The sequence below is a fragment of the Bolinopsis microptera genome, chromosome 9 (assembly GCF_026151205.1).
Source record: "Bolinopsis microptera isolate Bmic1 chromosome 9, MBARI_Bmic_1.0, whole genome shotgun sequence".
In the NCBI taxonomy this organism is placed as follows: Eukaryota; Metazoa; Ctenophora; class Tentaculata; order Lobata; family Bolinopsidae; genus Bolinopsis; species Bolinopsis microptera.
The window spans coordinates 16,277,359-16,298,463 of record NC_087080.1 but is presented as its reverse complement, the minus strand read 5'-3'; the positions used below and the strand labels follow the sequence as shown (position 1 = coordinate 16,298,463).

Below are 21,105 nucleotides of genomic sequence, written 5' to 3'. Positions count from 1 at the left end.
CCGGGCCAGATCATTAACAATGGTCAAGCATATCGTAGCATACTAATACTATGTATTATATTCTTTGGCTTGACGAGTAAAATAAACATTCACCGGCTAGTATTCATTGTTGTAACTGGTTTAACGGGTGATACTCGTAAAATCTTTGTTCCAAGACCGTCGACGAGTTCAACTCGGCGCGCGTCTTGGTAGGTTCTTGTCATACGTTGTATGACCCGCCGCGCACGAAGTGCGCGGCTCCCCCTGTATCGTCCCCCTGTATCGTCACTATCGTCCCCCTGTATCGTCACTATAGTGAAGCGACCGTGGGGGTCACCACGTGATACAAGTAGGTTCAAGGTTATAAAGTATAAACCTACAATAATCGGTCCCATCAAATTACTCGCCAATATCAATGATCTTGGGCACTGAGCATACAAAAGTAGCGAACATTCTTTGTTTGTTTAGGGCTTCGGTTAGAGTTAGAGTTGTGGTCGGTAAGGTTTATGGTTCTCTTCGGGGTTATGGTTTCGGTAAAAGCTGGTTATAATTTACTTTAGTTTTATCTTGTATCTTGTTGTGTTGTATCTATCTGTTGTAATAAGGGAGGAAACGATCTGCCCAAAAATTCAGAGTGAGCGTACTTTAGGGTGTAATCCCATTCTACATTTGCTTCTGGGCGTAATACCATTCTACATTTACTTCAGAGTTCAGGGTGTAATACCATTCTACATTTGGGGGGGGGGGGTCAACCTCATTTTACCTCATGAGGCCAGCCAAAAAAGGCAAAAATGGGATGAGGTAAAATGAGGTAAAATGAGGTAAATAAATCTAGTTTTCTAAGCCTTTTTTTAGAGACAAAAAAGGTTTATTCGAAGTCATTATACTATAATTCGAGGCTGTGCATGGTCTCCCATGATATTTAATGGTTTATTAGGGGTGATGTGGTCCCTGGGAAGGGGCATTCCCAGTTTAACCTACTTACTCTCCAAACTTGGGGTAAATAAAACTTCGCATTATAATTATTATTTATGAAAAGAAAATTGAACATTTCAATTTCCATGATCCATTAGGAAATTGTTAATAGCACTTGCTAAGTTTTGTAAAGGAATTAGCAATAACTTTAGTGTCACTTTGGCAGTTGCCAATTTATTGGGATATTTCTGCATTGCATGACATGGACCATTCAAATAATATCTTAATTTGATATTGCGATTATCGAGTCACTCTGAAACAAATTGTGTCTAACTAGACCAAATGTAAACAACAGTTGTGCATGGAACTGGATTGGATATCTACATGAATTTAGTCAAAATTGCATAGTGAAAGGTCATTTCATAATAAATTTCTCATATAAACTCATACTTCATACAATTCTAAGTTCTTATGTACATGTTCAATGTTCATGATTCGTTGTAGAATATAGGGCGGTTCACAAAACCACTCTTCGTTCAAATAATTAGATATCACCTCTAATTAGTTGCTCTATAGGGTCAGGAACAACCAAACAATTTTTTGTGTCTCTACGGTTTCGTATAATACTGACTTGGGCCACGCCCATATTTTTCACCAATTTTTAACAGGTAAAATTCTCTAAATCGTCAATTTAGTCACGAAGGAGTATGGGAGGAGTTCTAAATGTGTGCTCCTCTAATATAAACAGTAGGAAATGATTAACTTTAGTCGAGGTTTCAGGTCTCTACAATGTCGGGAAGTCTTGCAGGAATTTTCGCATTGCGCTGAAGCGCAAGATTCACAGCGCCAATAGCGAAGGTCGTAGAGACATGAGACCTTGACTAAAGTTAACCATTTCATACCATTGCTATGAGAGTATGCCACTTTCAGAGTCCTGAACACACTCCCATATCTCTTAATCGTCAATTATATGAATTTTACCTGTTAAAATATATCATCTTTAACTGATATCAATTTAGTTTAACACTGTTAGTTTTAAAAAAGAACATAACACTTCACACCAAACTAACGCACAATATGGTTATATAAAAAAGGAAGTTTTTCCTTGGATTCCAAATTCAACTTTGATTATATCCATTATCCTGGCACTGATTATCATTTCTCGATTGTTATCCATTTTCCAATGCAGTCAGCAAGTTCCAATTTAGGTAGACTAGGTTTTCGCATCTTCATATTATGTTCAGAAGCAGGCCAGAAGGGGTTGTTACCAGAGGAATATCTTCTTGGAACAAGGGAATTAATGAGGTCTTCATTTATTTGGGAAGTTGGTCGTTTAGCTCCGGACAGTCTATGCACGGTCCCTGCACGGTCCATGCAGCAACAAGAGAACACTCCATGCACGGTCCCTGCACGGTTCCTGCACAATGAACACTTGATGCACGGTCCCTGCACGGTCAGTCCCTGCACACTCCCTGCACGGTCCCTGCACGGTCCCTGCACAGTAACATATGAACACCGGCTACTAGCCGGCTAGTAGCCACTTTTGTAATAACAGCTCCTCAACTTCACATTACCAAACCGGCTACTAACCGGCACTTAAAAAGTGGTCACTAGCCGGCTACTAACCGGCTACTAGCCGGCTAGTGACCACAAAGTGGCTACTAACCGGCTACTAGGCGGTCACTAGCCGGCGATGTGCTGAGCTCTAAAGCAGACCTACTGGCTACTAACCTACTAAGCAGACCTACTAAGTAGGTCTGCTTTAGAGCCAAGCTAATAGCCGGCTAGTGACCGGTTAGTAGCCGCAGGGAGTGTGCACGGAGTGTGCATAGACCGTGCAGGGACTGTGCAGGGACTGTGCATGGAGTGTTCTCTTGTTGTTGTATGGACCGTGCAGGGACCGTGCATAGACTGTCCGGAGCTAAACGACCAACTTGCCATTTATTTCTTCATAACTCGTCACTGACAGTCCGGACAGGATGAGCATTGACGAGATTCACTGATTACTTCATAGCTCGTCATTGATAGGATCAGTATTAAATGAGGTCGAATGATTACTTCATAGCTCGTCACTAACTGGATCAGCATAACATGACTAACAACTAACGAGGTCCAGTGATCTTTTGCTGATACGTCAAGACAAGATCAGTAAATAGCTATAAATATCGAAAAAAATTAGCTTAGAAATTACAGAGTACAAATGCCTTCTTTACAACTAACTCTTTGGCCTCATCTTTTTAAATCACTCATTCCCTCTGAAACAAGATAATGCTTAGGACTAGGAGGAACTTAGTTAACTTCTTGTATGATTCAGTAAGAGGAAAATTCCTTAGTAAGCTAACATTCTTTTGTAGGATGTTACCACTTATCATATCTGTTATCCAGCATAATCCCACAACTAGACTCTCTTATTCTTGAGTCTTGACAATGACAGCAGCAATCTACACTATTTTGATGCTCGGTCCAGGTCTCCAAGAAAACCTTCCTTTTTATATTCTCATATTGTGTGTTAGTTTGGTGTGAAGTATTATTTTCTTTTTTTTAACTAACAGTGTTAAACTAAATTGATATCAGTTAAAGATGATATATATAATATATTTTAACAGGTAAAATTCATATAATTGACGATTAAGAGATATGGGAGTGTGTTCAGGACTCTGAAAGTGGCATACTCTTATAGCAATGGTATGAAATGGTTAACTTTAGTCAAGGTCTCATGTCTCTACGACCTTCGCTTTTGGCGCTGTGAATCTTTTGCTTCAAGCGCAATGCGCAAATTCCTGCAGGAACTTCCCGACATTGTAGAGACCTGAGACCTCGAATAAAGTTAACCATTTCCTACTGTTTATATTAGAGGAGCACCCATTTAGATCTCCTTCCATACTCCTTCGTGACTAAATTGACGATTTAGAGAATTTTACCTGTTAAAAATTTGTGCCGAGATTTACCTCATTTTACCTCATGAGGCCAGCCAAAAAAGGCAAAATTGGGATGAGGTAAAATGAGGTAAAATGAGGTTGACCCCCCCCCACATTTACTTCAGGGTGTTGCTAACGTTGCCTTGACGACCGATGTGTACAGTTGTTGTGTTGAAAACGAACAGCAGAGAGAACTTTTAAAACGACTTGATAAACAGCGTAAGTAACTGTGATCTATTTTGGACGATGGGGTGGCGATTATAAACGTTATTTTAAGACTTTAAATAATACCAACATTTTTGGTATCGTTCAAAGTCTTAAAATAACATTTATAATCGCCACCCCATCGTCTTCGTAGTCGTATTTGAAACCCAGATACATATTAAAGAACCCTCATAACTATAGCTATGGGGTTCCCCTAACTTCATAGTTCATGGTTACCCATCATTCGTCGTGTGAGTGTCTTCAAGGTGTTCACTGGTAAAGGCCTCCCCTCAGCCCACCACCCGGTGTTCACCTTATATATGATACTAGAAGACAGTTTTTTGGAGTTCCAAATAGTTTCTGATTATTCTGATTTCTTGCGATACTATAAAAATAGTGTAACCCGGCCTTATTATATATCATAAAATATGAAACTCGCTTTGTATCGCATATCGGCTCGAGACCTCCGTTATTTTGCGTTGCTAATAGAGTCTAAGTTTTGTCGGAGTGTGTCCAGGTGTCCAGGTTGCCGGAGTGCTTGACTGGAAGTTTTAAATTCAGCTTTAACTTTGCACTAAACACTTCTGCACTTTCACAGTAACCGCAAATCATGAACTTTATCTAATAACGCTCTTTGTCGGGTCTGTGGTTTAAAACCGACTGTTCCGTCTAAAACAAGTTTGCATTCTGACAAATGGTGAAGTCTGTACGGGTAATCCAACCTGACAAATTAGATCGGAGTCAGTAAATTATACACTCATCATCATACCTGGAACACGAGCGTGTCCCGATGTTGCAATAACATGATGAGGAAGTATAACTACGTAACTGCAGGTAATAAATGCAGGCACAAGCCGGACAAGCTGCACGATGTTTTTACACAGCACGACCCAAAACTGTCACTCGTAATTCAACATCTCAAGGTATAGCATCCTCCACTATCTAATATTAGACCTGACTTTGCCAAATTTTGAATTTACTCCTCTGTTTAAGTGTTAAGATGAGAGATAAAATTCACCTGTACGCGTTACGTCATTTATATCCTGTTGTGAAGTTGAACGAAATATAGCAGCCTACCTATTTATAGTTATCACCTTCCCTTCTCAAGCACGAATGACTATAATTTCTAACGTCCGAGAAAAGTTCAGAATTTTCTCTAATTTTTTCCCATTTTTTTGAATTTTGTAAATCGGTGGTCCGGAAGCGGAGTTATGGTTCAATGGAAATTTTTGGTTTAATACTGTTTGCATTGTCATTATCAGAAATGACGAAAAGATATGGCACCCCTCTGTATTTATTCACTGATCGTTCTAACAAGATATTGCACAGGAGCGCCACATATTTGGGATGCAACACATGCTCCACAGCAGTAAAGATCTGCCGACACTTCACCTCATTGCTAAAAGTAAACTCACCGTCCTCACCATACCTGTCTCCTCTGTGCAGTTCTTCGCTAAACCTCACGCTCTTCACATTGCTACCGTGCGTTTATCAGGGGGTAAGAAGTTCAGGTGAAATTCTTATCTGGTGGTACGGGTATATGCCTCACAGAATGGCTAGCCTCACAGAATGGCCAAATTTGTAAATGTTTTTGTAACTAATTTTTTTTATAAGACTGGTAGGTTTTGTGGATACCATATGAAACAAAAGTCTTCTGGCAACACTTCCTGTGGTGAAATCATTAACTTGGACCACATTTTCTGGCATAAATATGACTGTTTATGTAGAAATTTTGAGCACTGAAAATTTGTTTTCAAATTTTTGAACTAAGTTTGCATTTTGGTGAGAACTTCTGGCACCAGTATGACAGAAGATGTTTAAAGAATAGTATTCATCAAAAAAAACGAACATTGTTCAATATAGGAAGAAAAAAACGCTAAAATGGCTACACGCCTCACAAAACGGCCAAAATATGCCTCACAAAATAGCCAAAATTTAAAACTCCTTTTATTGATGTAGACATGTTAGTTTTGATGGTCTAAAGTATTCACAAGCTATTTATCATACAATAACACCCCAGATGGAGTGTTTTTACAGCCGAATGAAGGTTATAAATCATGAAATCAGGGAATATGAACAAAATGGCCATTTTTGGTGTAGGAAATTATGCCCTTTTTATTCAGTTCTAAGAAATTTCACCTATATGGGGGTGTTAACAAGGCATATTTATACCAGCAGCATGCCTGAAACAAGAGCCAAAGGTTTTAGAAAAATAAAATTTTCTCGTTTTCATTTTTTTTGGCCATTTTGTGAGGCTTTTTTTTTGTTTGTGAAATAATTTTTTACTGCTCAGTTTTTTCGTGAGTTTTAGGTTATTACCCCATTCCTTAATAGGTTTTCTAACAACGTGTGGTGATAGAAATTTAAAAAGTATCTCCATCAAAAAATTATAGAAATTCAGATTTGGCCATTCTGTGAGGCATGTTTTTTTGGAGGAAGATTTTCCGGCCAATTTTTCTCAAAGAAAAAATGGTTATGAGATTAAATCATCCCCGGGAAGAAAAATATGAGTGTCAACTTAGCTTCTTATGAGATAAAACCTGGAATAAAGTGTGTTTTGTGATTTTGAGAGACCTTTCTTTTTTTGGCCATTCTGTGAGGCATATACCCGTACATATTGATATTTGGATTTCAAATTGTATGTTTTCACTTTCAGGCCGAAATATATTTTAAAAGTACGTTCTTAATACATATTGATTATAAGTTTATCAACTGCTTTACTTTTCAATATAGTAAAAGCTTCCACTTACTGATTGAACTGATTCATGATTAGAACTACATTACAGTGAAACTTGTTGTGCCATTTTAATTCCCTAGTTTTTGAGCTTTTCGTGATCAACCTTTTTATTATCTAATCTTACTTGTGGCCAATCAGGCAGTTTCTTTTAAGTTATTTCAATCGTGGGTCTATGAATCTGCCAACGCGGACAAATTTTTTGGAGTTATTTTTTGGCTGTTACAACTGGAATTGCTCTCATATTAGAATTTACTAGCACTAGCAGGAAACTGTTTAACTCTGAAGTGGTGTCAAGATACAACGATATAGGAGACCAATTTTAGGGACCTAACTTATTTATTCCTTGGGAAATTTTTGATTTCTTGCTACTGGTAAAAAGACCAGACCACAAAGCATTCGACCCAGCAATAAAAGTTTTAGTTTGTCTCTCACGGTTTTCGCGGAAAATCGTGTTAAAGTTGATGTCGTGGTGTCAGTAAAATGGCAACAGATATATATATATATATATATATATCGTCTCCTTGCTTTATATATAGTATTAGTAAGATTACATGATAATTGATGATCAAGACTCAACTGGGTGTAGCTAGCGTATTCTAATAGTAATAGATAAAGAGAGTTAAGTAAAGACCCCTGTTTACGTTGTAAATATGCTTCAGGAGAAATACCCTCTCTATCCGAGTGTGGTGGACCTAATTAGGCGCTACATGGAAGATTCAGTCTGGGATCTGTACAAAGCACACGTCATCAGAGACCTCAAGCACTATGAGGGTAGAGTGGACCCGAGCAAGAAGTGCAAATATTGTCTCTCTTGCCAACTAAGGTTTGTTCAATTAACCAGTCGGTCGCATAGCGAGGTGCTTGCTGCTGTTATGTATTTTATTGTATTTGCACCAACCATAAACTACCCTTAGGACACTGATGGTGCCGAGCATAATGCCGGATCCTGTGAGAGACGAGGTGACTAACCTTTACTGTCCTGGTAACTCCTCACCCCTCCCACACTTAGCTAAAGAAACATTCCGGCCAGCCTCTGCCCCTCCTCTCGTAACCCCCCGAAACAGGAACAAGAAAAGCTTCAGATCCCTTAACAACTCTCCCAAAATGCCGGCTCAGAACAACAGCAGTCGGATAGGGGACGTTGTACCTTTATTTCGGTCTAGTGTGGCTAGTAAAAATGCGAGGTTCCGGCCCCGACCGTCATCTGAAATGTCCAGATCTGGTAGTGTGGAGAGGCCGACCACTGCTAGGAGTAAGATATCCAGACCTAGAACGGCTGCTTCTGGTAGACCTTGTCCTGATCCAGACAGGGCTACAACAACTAAAAGTTACAGCAGACCAGTTTCAGTTAAAGATGAGGCTGAGCCTGTTGAAAAGTTGTACAAAATGGTTTCGTCAGCATCATTCTCATTAGATAGATCCAGTAAAAGTTCATTGCGGTCTGAACCTCAACCCAAGACTTCTACCGGCAAACCATCCTTAACTATTAATTTGTAGCCATGGACAAGCGTGTAGACTGAAAGCTTAATGCTGTTCACAATTGAGTTTATATTTTGATTATTATGATTTGTTGATGTATTGCATTTACACCGCGTCCGCGTCTATACTGTTATATAACAGCTAATACCAAACGAATCGGGTAACTGTAAACCAACGATCAATGTGTCGAAGGGTTTTTAGATAACATTAACAAAGATCTTTAAATCGTACAACTACAATACACTACATAATATGTAATATTATAAAAGCTTATTGAAAGATGAATCCTGCAATGAACTATTGTGATCGTAATTTTAGTGACTGAAGAAAGAGGCGGTTTTCATTCCTGTTATATTTTTGGATATCTTTTATTTTGCCCGATTTTATTTTTCATTCAACCAGTGATTTGACTCTCGTCATAGTAGCGTTCAGTAGGGAGATCTATAACTCTCATCATTATTTGATTTTTATCTCTGCACTTCATTGAAATACTTTTAAGACAACATTAATACGTGTAAGATCTATCAAGAGGAATCAGCAAATACAAGGAATACAAATTCAAAATCTTAAGTTACAACAGTAACTGTTAAGATAATAACAATATCATAAGATTTAGATTTAATATTAATATAATTTACTAAAAAGAAATTTTAGAAAGATTTTGAAAATAAATATAAATACATGATGCTGGAGTGAGTCAGGGAGAGGGGGTACACTACACTGGAGTGAGTCAGCGGGGGGGGGGGGGGGGGGTACACTACACTGGAGTGAGTCAGCGGGGGGGGGGGGGGGGGGGGGGGGTACACTACACTGGAGTGAGTCAGCGGGGGGGGGGGGGGGTACACTACACTGGAGTGAGTCAGCGGGGGGGGGGGGGGGGTACACTACACTGGAGTGAGTCAGCGGGGGGGGGGGGGGGGGGGGGTACACTACACTGGAGTGAGTCAGCGGGGGGGGGGGGGGGGGGGGGGGGGGGGGGGGGGGGGGGGTACACTACACTGGAGTGAGTCAGCGGGGGGGGGGGGGGGGGGGTACACTACACTGGAGTGAGTCAGCGGGGGGGGGGGGGGGGGTACACTACACTGGAGTGAGTCAGCGGGGGGGGGGGGGGGGGGTACACTACACTGGAGTGAGTCAGCGGGGGGGGGGGGGGGGTACACTACACTGGAGTGAGTCAGCGGGGGGGGGGGGGGGGGTACACTACACTGGAGTGAGTCAGCGGGGGGGGGGGGGGGGGTACACTACACTGGAGTGAGTCAGCGGGGGGGGGGGGGGGGGGGGGGGGTACACTACACTGGAGTGAGTCAGCGGGGGGGGGGGGGGTACACTACACTGGAGTGAGTCAGCGGAGGGGGGGGGGGGGGGGTACACTACACTGGAGTGAGTCAGCGGGGGGGGGGGGGGGTACACTACACTGGAGTGAGTCAGGGGGAGGGGGTACACTACAATGGAGTGAGTCAGCGGGGGGGGGGGTACACTACACTGGAGTGAGTCAGCGGGGGGGGGGGGGAGGGGGTACACTACACTGGAGTGAGTCAGCGGGGGGGGGGGGGGGGTACACTACACTGGAGTGAGTCAGGGGGCGGGGGTACACTACACTGGAGTGAGTCAGTCTAATTACTCTGTAAGTTTAGATCCCTGTATTTTGAACGAGAATTCGATTCTCAGAGCAATTCATGAGAGCCGAGACAAAACTCGCATATTCTCCTACTGCCTATTATACTTCATGTCGCCAGCCAGTCTGGCGGCAATCCGGACGTCCGGGGGAGGGGGGGTGGTATTGAAAATTCGGACAGGGGGAGGGGGGTGGTCTGAAAATCTGCGATTTTCGCGGACGTCCTAAGTAGACGGCCCATTAGCGATCCTATCCTACAGTTTATAGATATATTACAAGAATTATCAATTAAATTAGCTAATGAACCAAATCCAGGTCACCATTCATTAGCCTCGGAGCTTGGTGCAAACATTATACTGTACCGAGTAATATAGCCAGTTAGGCTGGTCCGATTAGCTTGTAAACAGGGTATCTATTTTTGATATCAAAAATCAGGGCTCCACTGATTGGGCGCATAATTAGAACTTAATCGCTAACCGGATCACTCTGTGATTAGATCAATCATATTCAATCAGGATCCAATCTAATGAGCTTGACATCTTGTTTGCTTGATGACCAGTTGTAAAAACACCTTGAGCTTGTTTATATTACCGTGCGAGTCTTGATGTCCGCTCGGTAACAGCTGGCCTCTTTTATATATTTCCCATAGAAATTGGTCAATCAATTTAAAACATGTGACACTTACAGTGTATTGAAAGAGATGAGATATCCAGCGGATCTTTACAGGCCTACTCACTACTGAAGTCTGAAACTGATATATTTCTTACCGAGGGCTATCAACGAAAAACGAATATCATCAAGTTTTTTATCGGATTTCCTGCAACTCTTTTTTTTAAATAAAGCTATGAAATGATCCCTTAAAGTGAAAGTGTTCTAATCAAAAAGCTCAGAAAACTCATTCTTAAATTAAAACAGAGCGTTGGCCCCACCCTGAGTACTTAATATACGAAATTAATCATCTAATAGTTTAATAGCTAATGTGTGTTTAGACGATAAACTGCTAGATAGCTATTATTCTAGAACTAACGCGTGTTCAGCGATGTCTGGTCCCCTTTTCCCCGAAAAATACTCTCAACACCATTATATTTTGTAGGGTGTGGTTAAACGGTTAGACGACCGTGTAATGAGTTACTACTATTACTAAGTCAATTTGATTCGACAGTTACACACTATCCAGATCTCAGCTTATGGGTTATGGTTAAATGATCCACATCTTTAGAGAGAATCTTTTTCCGGCTATTATTATTAGTCCAGGGTGGGGGGAGATTCTAGCCCATTATAATCTTTTGAAAGCTGTCATGGAGTGCTTGCACATGATCCTCATGCCTGGATGTCATTGTCAGAGTAACAGGGGTAATGTTACCAGTCCACAAGTTCTTCTACCAAAACAAACACGCCGATGAGTCTCAAACTTCCAATCAGCGAACAAGCACAAATAATGTGCCTCCTATCACTGTCAGTTTACATACCCACGTGACTTACTTCAGTGACTTACTTCAGGCTAATAGGATAACTCAATCAAAAGGAAACGCTGATTGGACCAAAGATCTGGGGATTGGGACTTTGTTTGTTTAGCTAGTTAAGATCAGATAGACTTCCAGGGTCGGAAGGTGAAGTTGGACGATTTATTAAATTAAAAAGAACCTACATTGTATAATGTATAACTATATAGCCCGGATAACTCCTTTTCCTGAATACAATTACAAAGTACAAACCACGGATTTATGTGTTATGGGTCACAGAGTCACAGGGATTCCCAATCGTGTCACTCAGAGAGCCGATTGTATACATGGGAAGGCCAACGTGATTAAATACGGACTGCTGTGCAGAAACAGTCTCAAGATTAGAAATGAGACAACTAACTGAAGCACTGTCCAAATGCATTTGCCCAACTTCAAACCTTTAGATCGAACGCTCACCACTTATGATATCAATCTTTTGTGTTTCCGTCATGGTTACCACTTCACACCTTTTTGGTATTGACTTCACAACTCCATCTTTAAATCTGATTGGTGGAGGTCTTGTTAACCGCACCATTAAACTACAATGCTTGTCATCAAGCAGACCCGCAAGTTGCCCCACAGTTTGCAGCACGATCCAGCCATAAGCTGCTCATTATACGCCTGCCAACATCAGTAACCTCCACCACTACCGTCAACTTACACGTGCAGAGATCTTCAGCTCCTTTCGTCACGTGACGTGGCCAGGTATTTAGGGCTCAATCACACGGTAAAAGCTTGCTTGCTAGTCCCGGACTGGGTTGTTTAATTTGCATAGGCTCACAACGTATATCATAGATGGTAATCGCAGAGATTAGTTGCGGGCCCAATCGGAAAAAAGAGGACGTGGGTCGGACCAATGGGAAGAAAGAATGGGTCGTGAGTTGTACTCAAGCCTGTGCTCCGTGGTAATGAGTACCGATTAGAGCTGGAGTAATGGAAAACCGGACTGGAAGGTTGCCAATTTTTGTAGTTTAGGGGAAGTAGACCGAATTTTAATTCCCTATTAAACTAATGCCCTTTATTGTTTGTACCGGTGGGTATACGATGAATCTTGGAGCTGTATCAGTATCACATTCACAAGAACCAAAATTGATGAATTATGTTCGAAAAAGAAAATAGGACTACCTACTTTTACAAATTCTCTCACCTTGTAAAGAAACTAATCGCATACTTTTGTCAAATGTATCGTGATCATCACGATATATTTACAATTCTGCCTATTCCCTATGATATCAAGAGTATTAGCAATTAGCATTCAGTCAGTCTCAACTCGTTCATCAGAAAATTTCCGCTTTCTTTTGAATTGGAATTTAGAATAATCAATGCTTAATTCTAAACAAAATCGACCACACGAAACTAGTACTACAGCGTTCATTATTTAAACTACTTATCCTTATGTTGCTATGTATGTACTATTATTAGTACTACTAAGTTTAAAAGTAAAATTATAAGGATATAACAAATTGAAATCGAGTTGCGTGGAAGATTTTCATAGAGAACAGAGTCGGGCCCGATGTTTATCTATCTCGCATTTGGGATATTATGCAAAATCACGTGGCATAGAATCCACAAGAATTCAGATTATATTAATTCCATTGATGTTGCATGACGAAGTGAGACGTGTAATTTATTTATGGCATGAAACAAAGTCGGCTAGAATCAATGAAATCCTATTATGTAAACATTTATTTACGTAAACATTTTACAATGTAAACACAGTCTTGGGACCTGATGAGCTCCAATATTTGTTTTTATTTTGTCAGGAGAGGTGGGTTTATTTCTCTATTCTCTCCAGACTTTTTTGTTTGTTTGCAGTTTCGTTCATTCTGTCAATCATTTTCTGTACTTAGAAGATTATTTTCTGCCCTATCATCAATTCATGGAATGACAAATTGCTTCTTAAGTTTGAGATTTATAAAGAAGAACAAGGATGCAGCCTCCAACTGTCCGTTCCACCACTCAAAGAGTGATTTTATTTGTTCGAAGCTCCCACTCAACAGTCTAACTCTATGAAGATGAATATATACCGATGAACTGGGAAATCAAATTCTGATTGTCAATCAGAGGTTGTGTTGTAGATATTGTACAAGATATCAGACTGAAAGGAAAGTCTTGTCAGTTTTTGAAAACCGTCAGCTTCAACTCGCGAGTTTTGTGTGGATCTTATAAACTCTCAGCCAATCTTCTCGTTCGATAATACTAATAGTTTGTCAGATCCTATTTAAACAGTAGAAGTGAGTAGTGGTTTTGCGTCACGACGGTCCTGAGTCCTACTTCTACGTCATACATTCTGCGATTCCCACGGAGAACATAGTTATCTTCGTTTAAAGGCAACTGTTATGACTTTGACGGTCACATAATAATGTCTCTAGTCTCCAGAGCTTACTTCCTGCAGGCGGCGCACTTCACATGCTCTACCGTCTAGTTAACTATAGACCATCACGTGACAGGCTTATCCCCAGACCATGGATCACCCGTTCCCACGGCCCTCTAACCAGATCCTAGGTCTGAAGCAAGCGCGTCACGTCATGTATCCATGGTAACGCGAGCAGTATCACGTGATCCCCATATGACTCGCCCACGTGATCAGACACGCGCGTTAGTGTGGAACTAAAAACCAGAGCGAGATAATTCTGATTATTCGCAAGTCATCTATACACCGAGTGTTAGAACTTCGAGCTCGCTTTATTGCACAACCTTGCTATGTTTGTTAAATCGGAAGTTGAATTGAGCAGTTGTGGGGTCCAGTGTTTGCCTGAGGAAATGATCAACTATTCTTGTACCTCACCCGGGATGCACCCTCCCCCGCGTGTCTACCCTGCATCTCCATCCTACACCACCTTCTCCTACCTTCCCTCCCCGGACCACTACAATCTCCCTCCCCCTGAATCAGTCAACTCGCCCCCACTTACGCCCCATTCACACGACGTCTTCTTTCCCGGCGATGGGAAGTTTTCTTCTGAAGATATTTATGGGATGCTTAACTACCATGACACGACAATGGTGAGTTACTTTATCTAATTGTGTAGTCTTATGACCTACATATCTGATTTAATTATAATTCGTTTCACTATCCATCTGGTCGTCTATTGTTTAGTCTTAATACTGGCATTAGTAACCTGATAATTCAGCCCTAGATTCTATTTTTGCACAAGTCAGGTTTGTGCCGCCATTATTCGTTAATATTTTCTCCTCGTCTCGTGCATACAGTCGTCAGGATATTTGAGCTTCTTTCAAACAACTAATAGCACAATCACAAAGCATGCCGTATGATAATTTGTTGATGATTGTATCACGTTTCATAGTTACAAAGGCCATTACTAATTGACACGCTAACATGATGATCCTAATATAAATAACCATCAGTCAGATTATTGCATCTTTCAATCTGATCCGGAGTAAGTCAGACCAACTCTATTGCAAATCTATTCGTGTAATCGTTGTATTGACCTGACCATGAACCAGTATTACCTGCAGATGATGCCAGGATACCAGTATATCCAGGAGACCCTGTTTAGGAGCGACTCTCCGGACAGTTCCCCCGAAGAGCCTGCTTACCGACACTGCTGGGACGATACGACCGCTGTCTCTAATAACATCAGACAGTTTACATTGCCCCCTCGCAAGTCGAAATGTAAGTTATCTGCTTCTTTTGCTTAGCGTCCCTTATATACAAACTAACAAAGCAATATTTTATTTTTCTAATGTTAATCCTATCATATATTAACTGCCCCCTCTATTCCCTCAGCCAAGAAGAAAAAGGGGTCAACTGTAATTAAATCCTTGACTGATAAACCCCCATACTCCTACATCGCTTTGATAACCATGGCTATAAAGAACTCCGAGGAAAAACGGTGGGTAAATTTGATGTATTTTGTCTGAAAATCCAGCGGTTTTCTCTGTGCCCGCTGGTGAACCCCCCTTAAGATTTAAAAGTAGATTTAATTCTACTATGTTTAAAACATTCAAGCTTTTTGTTTCCTAAACCTTCTTGCATATTCGCTTAACCTAATGTCATTTTTATTCAAACATCACACCTTAACCTCATGACAGCTCATCCAAATCCCCAATATATTTGTGAGTTAATGTAGTTAGCATGCTTGCCGACAGTGTTAAGCCTTATTAAATCATCATCATACCCTAAAACCCGTCATTCTTTAACAAATACCGCTCTAATTCGACCTACCAGTAGTAGTTTCACTGACAAAACGCACATGCAATACACTCTCTGCCACAAAGCACGGATGGAAGTATTTACCGTGCAACTGAGATAGCCATCTTTAACTTGATCGGGTTGCTGAGCTGAGACAGAGAGGAGACGGGAGGAGAGTTAAAATACTGGTGACATAACTTCTGTCACCTCTTTATCTGGATACTTCCACTCATCATTCCATCTTCTCAAAGCTCACCAAAATCAAACCTCCTGAAATGTTAGTGTACCATGATAGGCACCCCCCTGATAGGATTTCATATGGCAAACAAATGTGCAAGCATTATTCTCTATATTGGTCATTACATTTCGTTAAAAACAAAGTATCTTCTGAATGGATTGCTAGTTCAATATGCCACCTGTCAGTATCTACATTTCTCATTTAATCAGGACATACAGTCGTTTTTGTCTAACATAAGAATCCAGGGACCTGAAATAAAGCCCGTGAATCAGCCTAATCAGCAAGCCTCCTCATTTGTAATATCACTGACAAATTTACCCACAGAAACTTTAATATCGCTATCTGACAAATGCGACAGTTTTCTAGATTGCTACTGCCGGGGTCGTGATAGGAATTGCTTGTTGGGCGGATAACACATTTGTGAACTGCTAACATGTTAGAGACTGTATACAATGTTCCGGAAATTTAAAAATACCCTTCGAGCACAAATTCCTGGCATCTTTCCAAAGGAAAAAGAGTAATCCGGCTCAACTAAATCCTTGTATAATGCTGAGAACCAATGAGATGTTAGCATGGCTGGTAAGCGTTCAACAAGCAATCAAGTGAATTACATTAAATTCCTCACGGCCAGGTTTTAGTTAACCTCATTTTGCAAGTCTTTATACCAGGGGAGGGGGTGCCGGATGTGTAGAGAGGGGGTGGGGAGGGGGTGCCGGGTGTGTGTGGAGAGGGGGGGGGGGGGGGGGGGGGGGGGGGGGTTGGTGCCGGGTGTGTGTGGAGAGTGGGGTGCCGGATGTGTGTGTGTGTGTAAGGAGAGGGGGGTGCCGTGTGTGTGAAGAGGGGGGGGGGGGGGGGTGCCGGATTTGTGTCTGTGTGAAGAGGGGGGGGGGGGGGGGGGGGGTGTGGAGATGGTGATCTAGCCCCGTAAATCGGTGGTAGCTAGCATCTAAGCATTCTGTTCATTAATAAAGCGAATTTCCGGCTAATTTTTTCTGGCAAATATTTCCTCCGTGTTATCCTATTAGCTTCCCAAGTTCACGGAAATTGGCCTCAAGTTATTGAAATTCCTTTCTCTGTAATTTGATCAAATCTTGGATCACTCGATTGAAATTTGGTGTAAGATCCGTATCCGGATAGTGTGGAGCTAGACAATTGGAAAAATATGCCTGGAAACAAGTTGGTGTCTGTTTGGAGAGGGGGGGGGGGGGGGGGTATTTGACACGTACCCCCTCCCCGTCTTCTCTTTTGAAAACCTTACATAGTTCGCATTCCATTATATTGTCATGACAACATCGCGGAGAATGCACTTCATTAAACAGTCTTATATTCACTCACTTAACATTCACATGTCCAGTACTAGTAGCGATGTAAAATCCCCCCCCCCAATGCACCTAATTTATTTCATCCCATAAATTTCAGGTTGACATTAGCCGAGATATACGAGTTTATTATGGAGAAGTTCCCCTACTACAGAGACAACAAGCAGGGCTGGCAGAACAGTGTCCGCCACAATCTCAGTCTTAACGATTGCTTCATGAAGGTGAGACTCTTAATAATTAACGTTAAATTAAGTTTGTTTTAGTCTTTAGTTTACGGTTTTGGACCCTTCTGAAACACTATTATTCTCCGCTAACCGAGTCGTTATTTTCAGGTGACTCGTGAACCGGGTAAGCCAGGTAAAGGTAACTACTGGGCACTCGACCCTGCTGCTGAAGACATGTTTGATAACGGCAGTTTCCGGAGGAGGAGAAAGAGGTTCAAGAGATTTTCTGCTAGTACTTCTACTAGAGGAGAAAACGCAACAAGTCGTCAGAAGATTAACAGCAAGGTTTCGGAGTTTGGGACTGATTTCAGACTAGAGACTGTTATGGGACAGGTCCCGAACAGGTAAGATACAGTCACAGATATTTTCTTCAGCCATTAATTTTCACTGTCCTCTATAAAGACAACCCATCTTTTGATGAAATTTCGTAAACATAAATATTTTCAGTGTACCAGTAATGGGAGCCTACATTCCTGAGCAACCAAACTTCTACACCGTCCCCAACCATTCCCCGTACATGGTGAGTTCTACTTAACAAGGTGTAACTATGGTTACGTAACAGTGTGTAACTATGGTTACGTAACAGTGTGTAACTATGGTTACGTAACAGTGTGTAACTATGGTTACGTAACAGTGTGTAACTATGGTTACGTAACAGTGTGTAACTATGGTTACGTAACAGTGTGTAACTATGGTTACGTAACAGTGTGTAACTATGGTTACGTAACAGTGTGTAACTATGGTTACGTAACAGTGTGTAACTATGGTTACGTAACAGTGTGTAACTATGGTTACGTAACATTGTGTAACTATGGTTACGTAACAGGGTGTACTTTGATCTATAATATATTTATATTTTCTTATCTCATTACTAGGATACCACTAGTATACAGCTGCCCAAAGTTCAAATAGCCTGAGGGTTACCATTATCACAATATTTCTTTAGTGGTCACTTGTTAATTTCACTGCCCCTAGCTTTCTGCTTTCTTTACTTTACAAGCTGAAGAAATGTTCAATTAATTGCATGATTGATTACTTAAGACTCGCTAGCCTGTCAAGTGACAGTCAGCCCTCATATTGTTGTGTATTTACCTACAGAACAAGCACCTTAATTACCAAACTGACAAGCAAATTATCTCCCAACGTAATCAGCTAATGATTCCCAATCTCACTCTTATACTGATATCTAATATTCTCTGATTGAGTAATATAATATGTGTAGTGAACCCCCCCTATGTGATATACTTATTAGATATAATAGCAGTATCGTTAATAATCCGTCTGGAATTCTGCAGAAGTCACTAAACAAGTAAACAGTTAAAATCAAATGTGCTGTATTCGATCATGACCTGCAGTTAAAAACCTGAAACCCCCGACATTAATGGCGCTCTCAAGTTTTTTAACTCAGTGAATTTAAAACCACGAGAAAAACATTTTAAAGGGGAGCCTCTAACCATACCCCGTTATTTCAGATCCAGCAGTACAAAAGACCGGCTAAGCTGGAATACGAGGGAGGAGATCAACAGGTGATGGATCCGTCAGTCTTCCTGACCACGCCCCCCACCACCCCACCAAACTCCACATCTACTACCGTCTTCAACATGTCCCCCATCATCCTGTCTAGCAACCCTGATACTCGGCCCAGAGATATGTACTCCCACCAGCTCCCCACATATAACCACCCGGAGTGTTCAGATAAGAGGGACCCCCCCTTTCAGTCCAACAGCGCTCCTCCTGCCTATATCTTACAGCAGACCCCCTCATGAACACCCCGCCCTGCGGATATACCCCTCCCTGCTAATACTGGAGTAATACTTGCAATCTCAACACTGTCTTCCAGTTAACTCTTCGACTGTTAATTGTCTTCCAGTTAACTCTTCGACTGTTAATTGTCGCGACGTTTTGTCTAATCAAATAAGATTTTCGAGGCTATTTATGAAAGTGAAAGTGAACGCGTATTTTCGAGTACTGTGTACTCAAGATTTAAAGTGATGTTAAATTGAGATGTCATCATAAACCAAGACTTCAGCCTGCTAATAACTATTTAAGTCATATTTGAATTTAGTAAATCGTGCTTTCAACCGCACAATTTCCTTATCTTACATTTATAATGCTGTGTGGGTGCGTTATATTATCGTCACGGCAAACATCCGATCCAGGCTCCGTAGAACATTCTGGTAGATCATCCAGTTTTTACAACTTCCAAAACCTATTAATAAAGCCTAATTTGTACCCTTATTTACATTTCTATTTTACGCATTTTTAATTTACGGGTTATTAACACCCATTTGTATGTTAAATATTTCGTAGAACCATTTTGTATCAAACAACTCATTTCAACATAATCTTTGCTATTCCAATGTTATAAGCGTGTTTCTGTTGTCGGGCAGGGTTAGAGAAGGGTTAATAAGTTCAGAGTTCCCCAAGGCCGGCAGTGGGCCGGAATGAGCGTTTACTCGGGTGTATGACAGCTTGGTCCTAATCTTATTACTGATAGGCGAAGGAGCAATGATTGGTGAAGGAGCAATGATTGCACTGATCTTCCCACAACAAAGAATTACAGGAATGGCTGAGCTGTTCACTAATTGGGAGGCAAAGCAATGACCGAACAGGTTCATGGAGCCGCAACGATTTGCAGGTCATATCCAAGTAATGAGGATAACTATGGGTATGAGGTCATCCTACAGGACCCAGTAAGTGCTGATTACTAGGGGGGGGGGGGGGGGGTGTAGTGCTGATTACTAGCGGGGGGGGGGGGGGGGGGGTGTAGTGCTGATTACTAGCGGGGGGGGGGGGGATGTAATGTTTGTAGTTCAACTATTCTTCACGGTACGTACGAGTTACATAATGAGACCACGAACACGTTGATCCCCCTTAAAAAAAAATCCTACTGAATTCAGCTATTGTACTTGTAGGCACGAGCGTGCTAAAATTAAATCACTTGAATTTCAAGATTTTTCTAAAGTAGAAACCAACTTTGAACGCTGATTCCGAATCACCCCACATGACATATGGTTTAAATGCTCACCTGGCGAAAAACTGTATAAATCACGTGATTATTTATATGATCATAGGAGTAGTGTACACTATAGGAGTATAGGGGGCGTTATTTCTCATTAGGGTTAGAGTTTTAGCATGTGCTTCAGTCAGGGATTGGGTTAGGGTTGGGGTCCCGGTCAGAGTAGATAAGAGGTTAAGATTCCGAATAGTCATTCAGGGCCACCTAAAGAACGTGTTAAAAAATTCACGTGACAGTCGAGTGTTAAGTGATTAATCATCATCCTGGTAGTACTAGTAGGCACCCCCACACACATTGAACATTTTGCCGTTCTCTGACGAAGTTTTTAAGTTTTTAAACACTTCAAAATCAAAAAGGAAAAGGAGCCTTTTTATTTGGGGGCTGGAAATTAGTTCTGATGGTTTTCAGGGAAAGTTCTTTAAGTTTACCCAACATTTTCCCAACCGTGATATTGCATATCCCGTGACATTGCATACCCCGTGATATTCCATACCCCGTGATATTGCATACCCCGTGACATTGCATACCCCGTGACATTGCATACCCCGTGACATTTCATACCCCGTGACATTTCATACCCCGTGACATTGCATACCCCGTGATATTGCATACCCCGTGACATTGCATACCCCGTGACATTGCATACCCCGTGACATTTCATACCCCGTGACATTGCATACCCCGTGATATTGCATACCCCGTGACATTGCATACCCCGTGACATTGCATACCCCGTGACATTGCATACCCCGTGACATTGCATACCCCGTGACATTGCATACCCCGTGACATTGCATACCCCG

The 21,105-nt window shown here is 41.4% G+C and overlaps 2 protein-coding genes across 5 annotated transcripts in view; both read left to right on the top strand.

Moving 5' to 3' along the window:
• Positions 1–8,630, top strand: part of LOC134820752 (uncharacterized) — a 54,574-nt gene extending 45,944 nt beyond the window's left edge. For 2 of the 3 annotated variants that reach the window (XM_063831340.1, XM_063831341.1), the window contains exons 10-14: positions 3,938–4,031; positions 4,851–4,939; positions 5,346–5,498; positions 7,413–7,576; positions 7,668–8,630. In XM_063831340.1, the coding sequence (XP_063687410.1) occupies positions 3,938–4,031; positions 4,851–4,939; positions 5,346–5,498; positions 7,413–7,576; positions 7,668–8,250 (1,083 nt within the window). In that variant the 3' untranslated portion in view covers positions 8,251–8,630. Of the gene's footprint in view, positions 1–3,937; positions 4,032–4,850; positions 4,940–5,345; positions 5,515–7,412; positions 7,577–7,667 lie in introns of all 3 variants that reach the window. The other variant, XR_010160916.1, reaches the window with a different exon arrangement.
• Positions 8,631–13,079: 4,449 nt separating this feature from the next.
• Positions 13,080–19,650, top strand: LOC134820524 (forkhead box protein D2-like). Of its 2 annotated transcripts, none has more exons than XM_063830949.1 (7): positions 13,080–14,352; positions 14,827–14,983; positions 15,098–15,203; positions 17,160–17,280; positions 17,392–17,627; positions 17,731–17,803; positions 18,756–19,650. In XM_063830949.1, the coding sequence occupies exons 1-7, from the start codon at positions 14,053–14,055 to the stop codon at positions 19,047–19,049; spliced, it is 1,287 nt and encodes a 428-aa protein (XP_063687019.1). In that variant the 5' UTR covers positions 13,080–14,052; the 3' UTR covers positions 19,050–19,650. The 2 variants fall into 2 exon arrangements, with proteins under 2 accessions (XP_063687019.1, XP_063687020.1); XM_063830950.1 differs by lacking the exon at positions 13,080–14,352 and adding an exon at positions 14,441–14,508 and having other exon boundaries at positions 18,756–19,645.
• Positions 19,651–21,105: the final 1,455 nt, after the last annotated feature.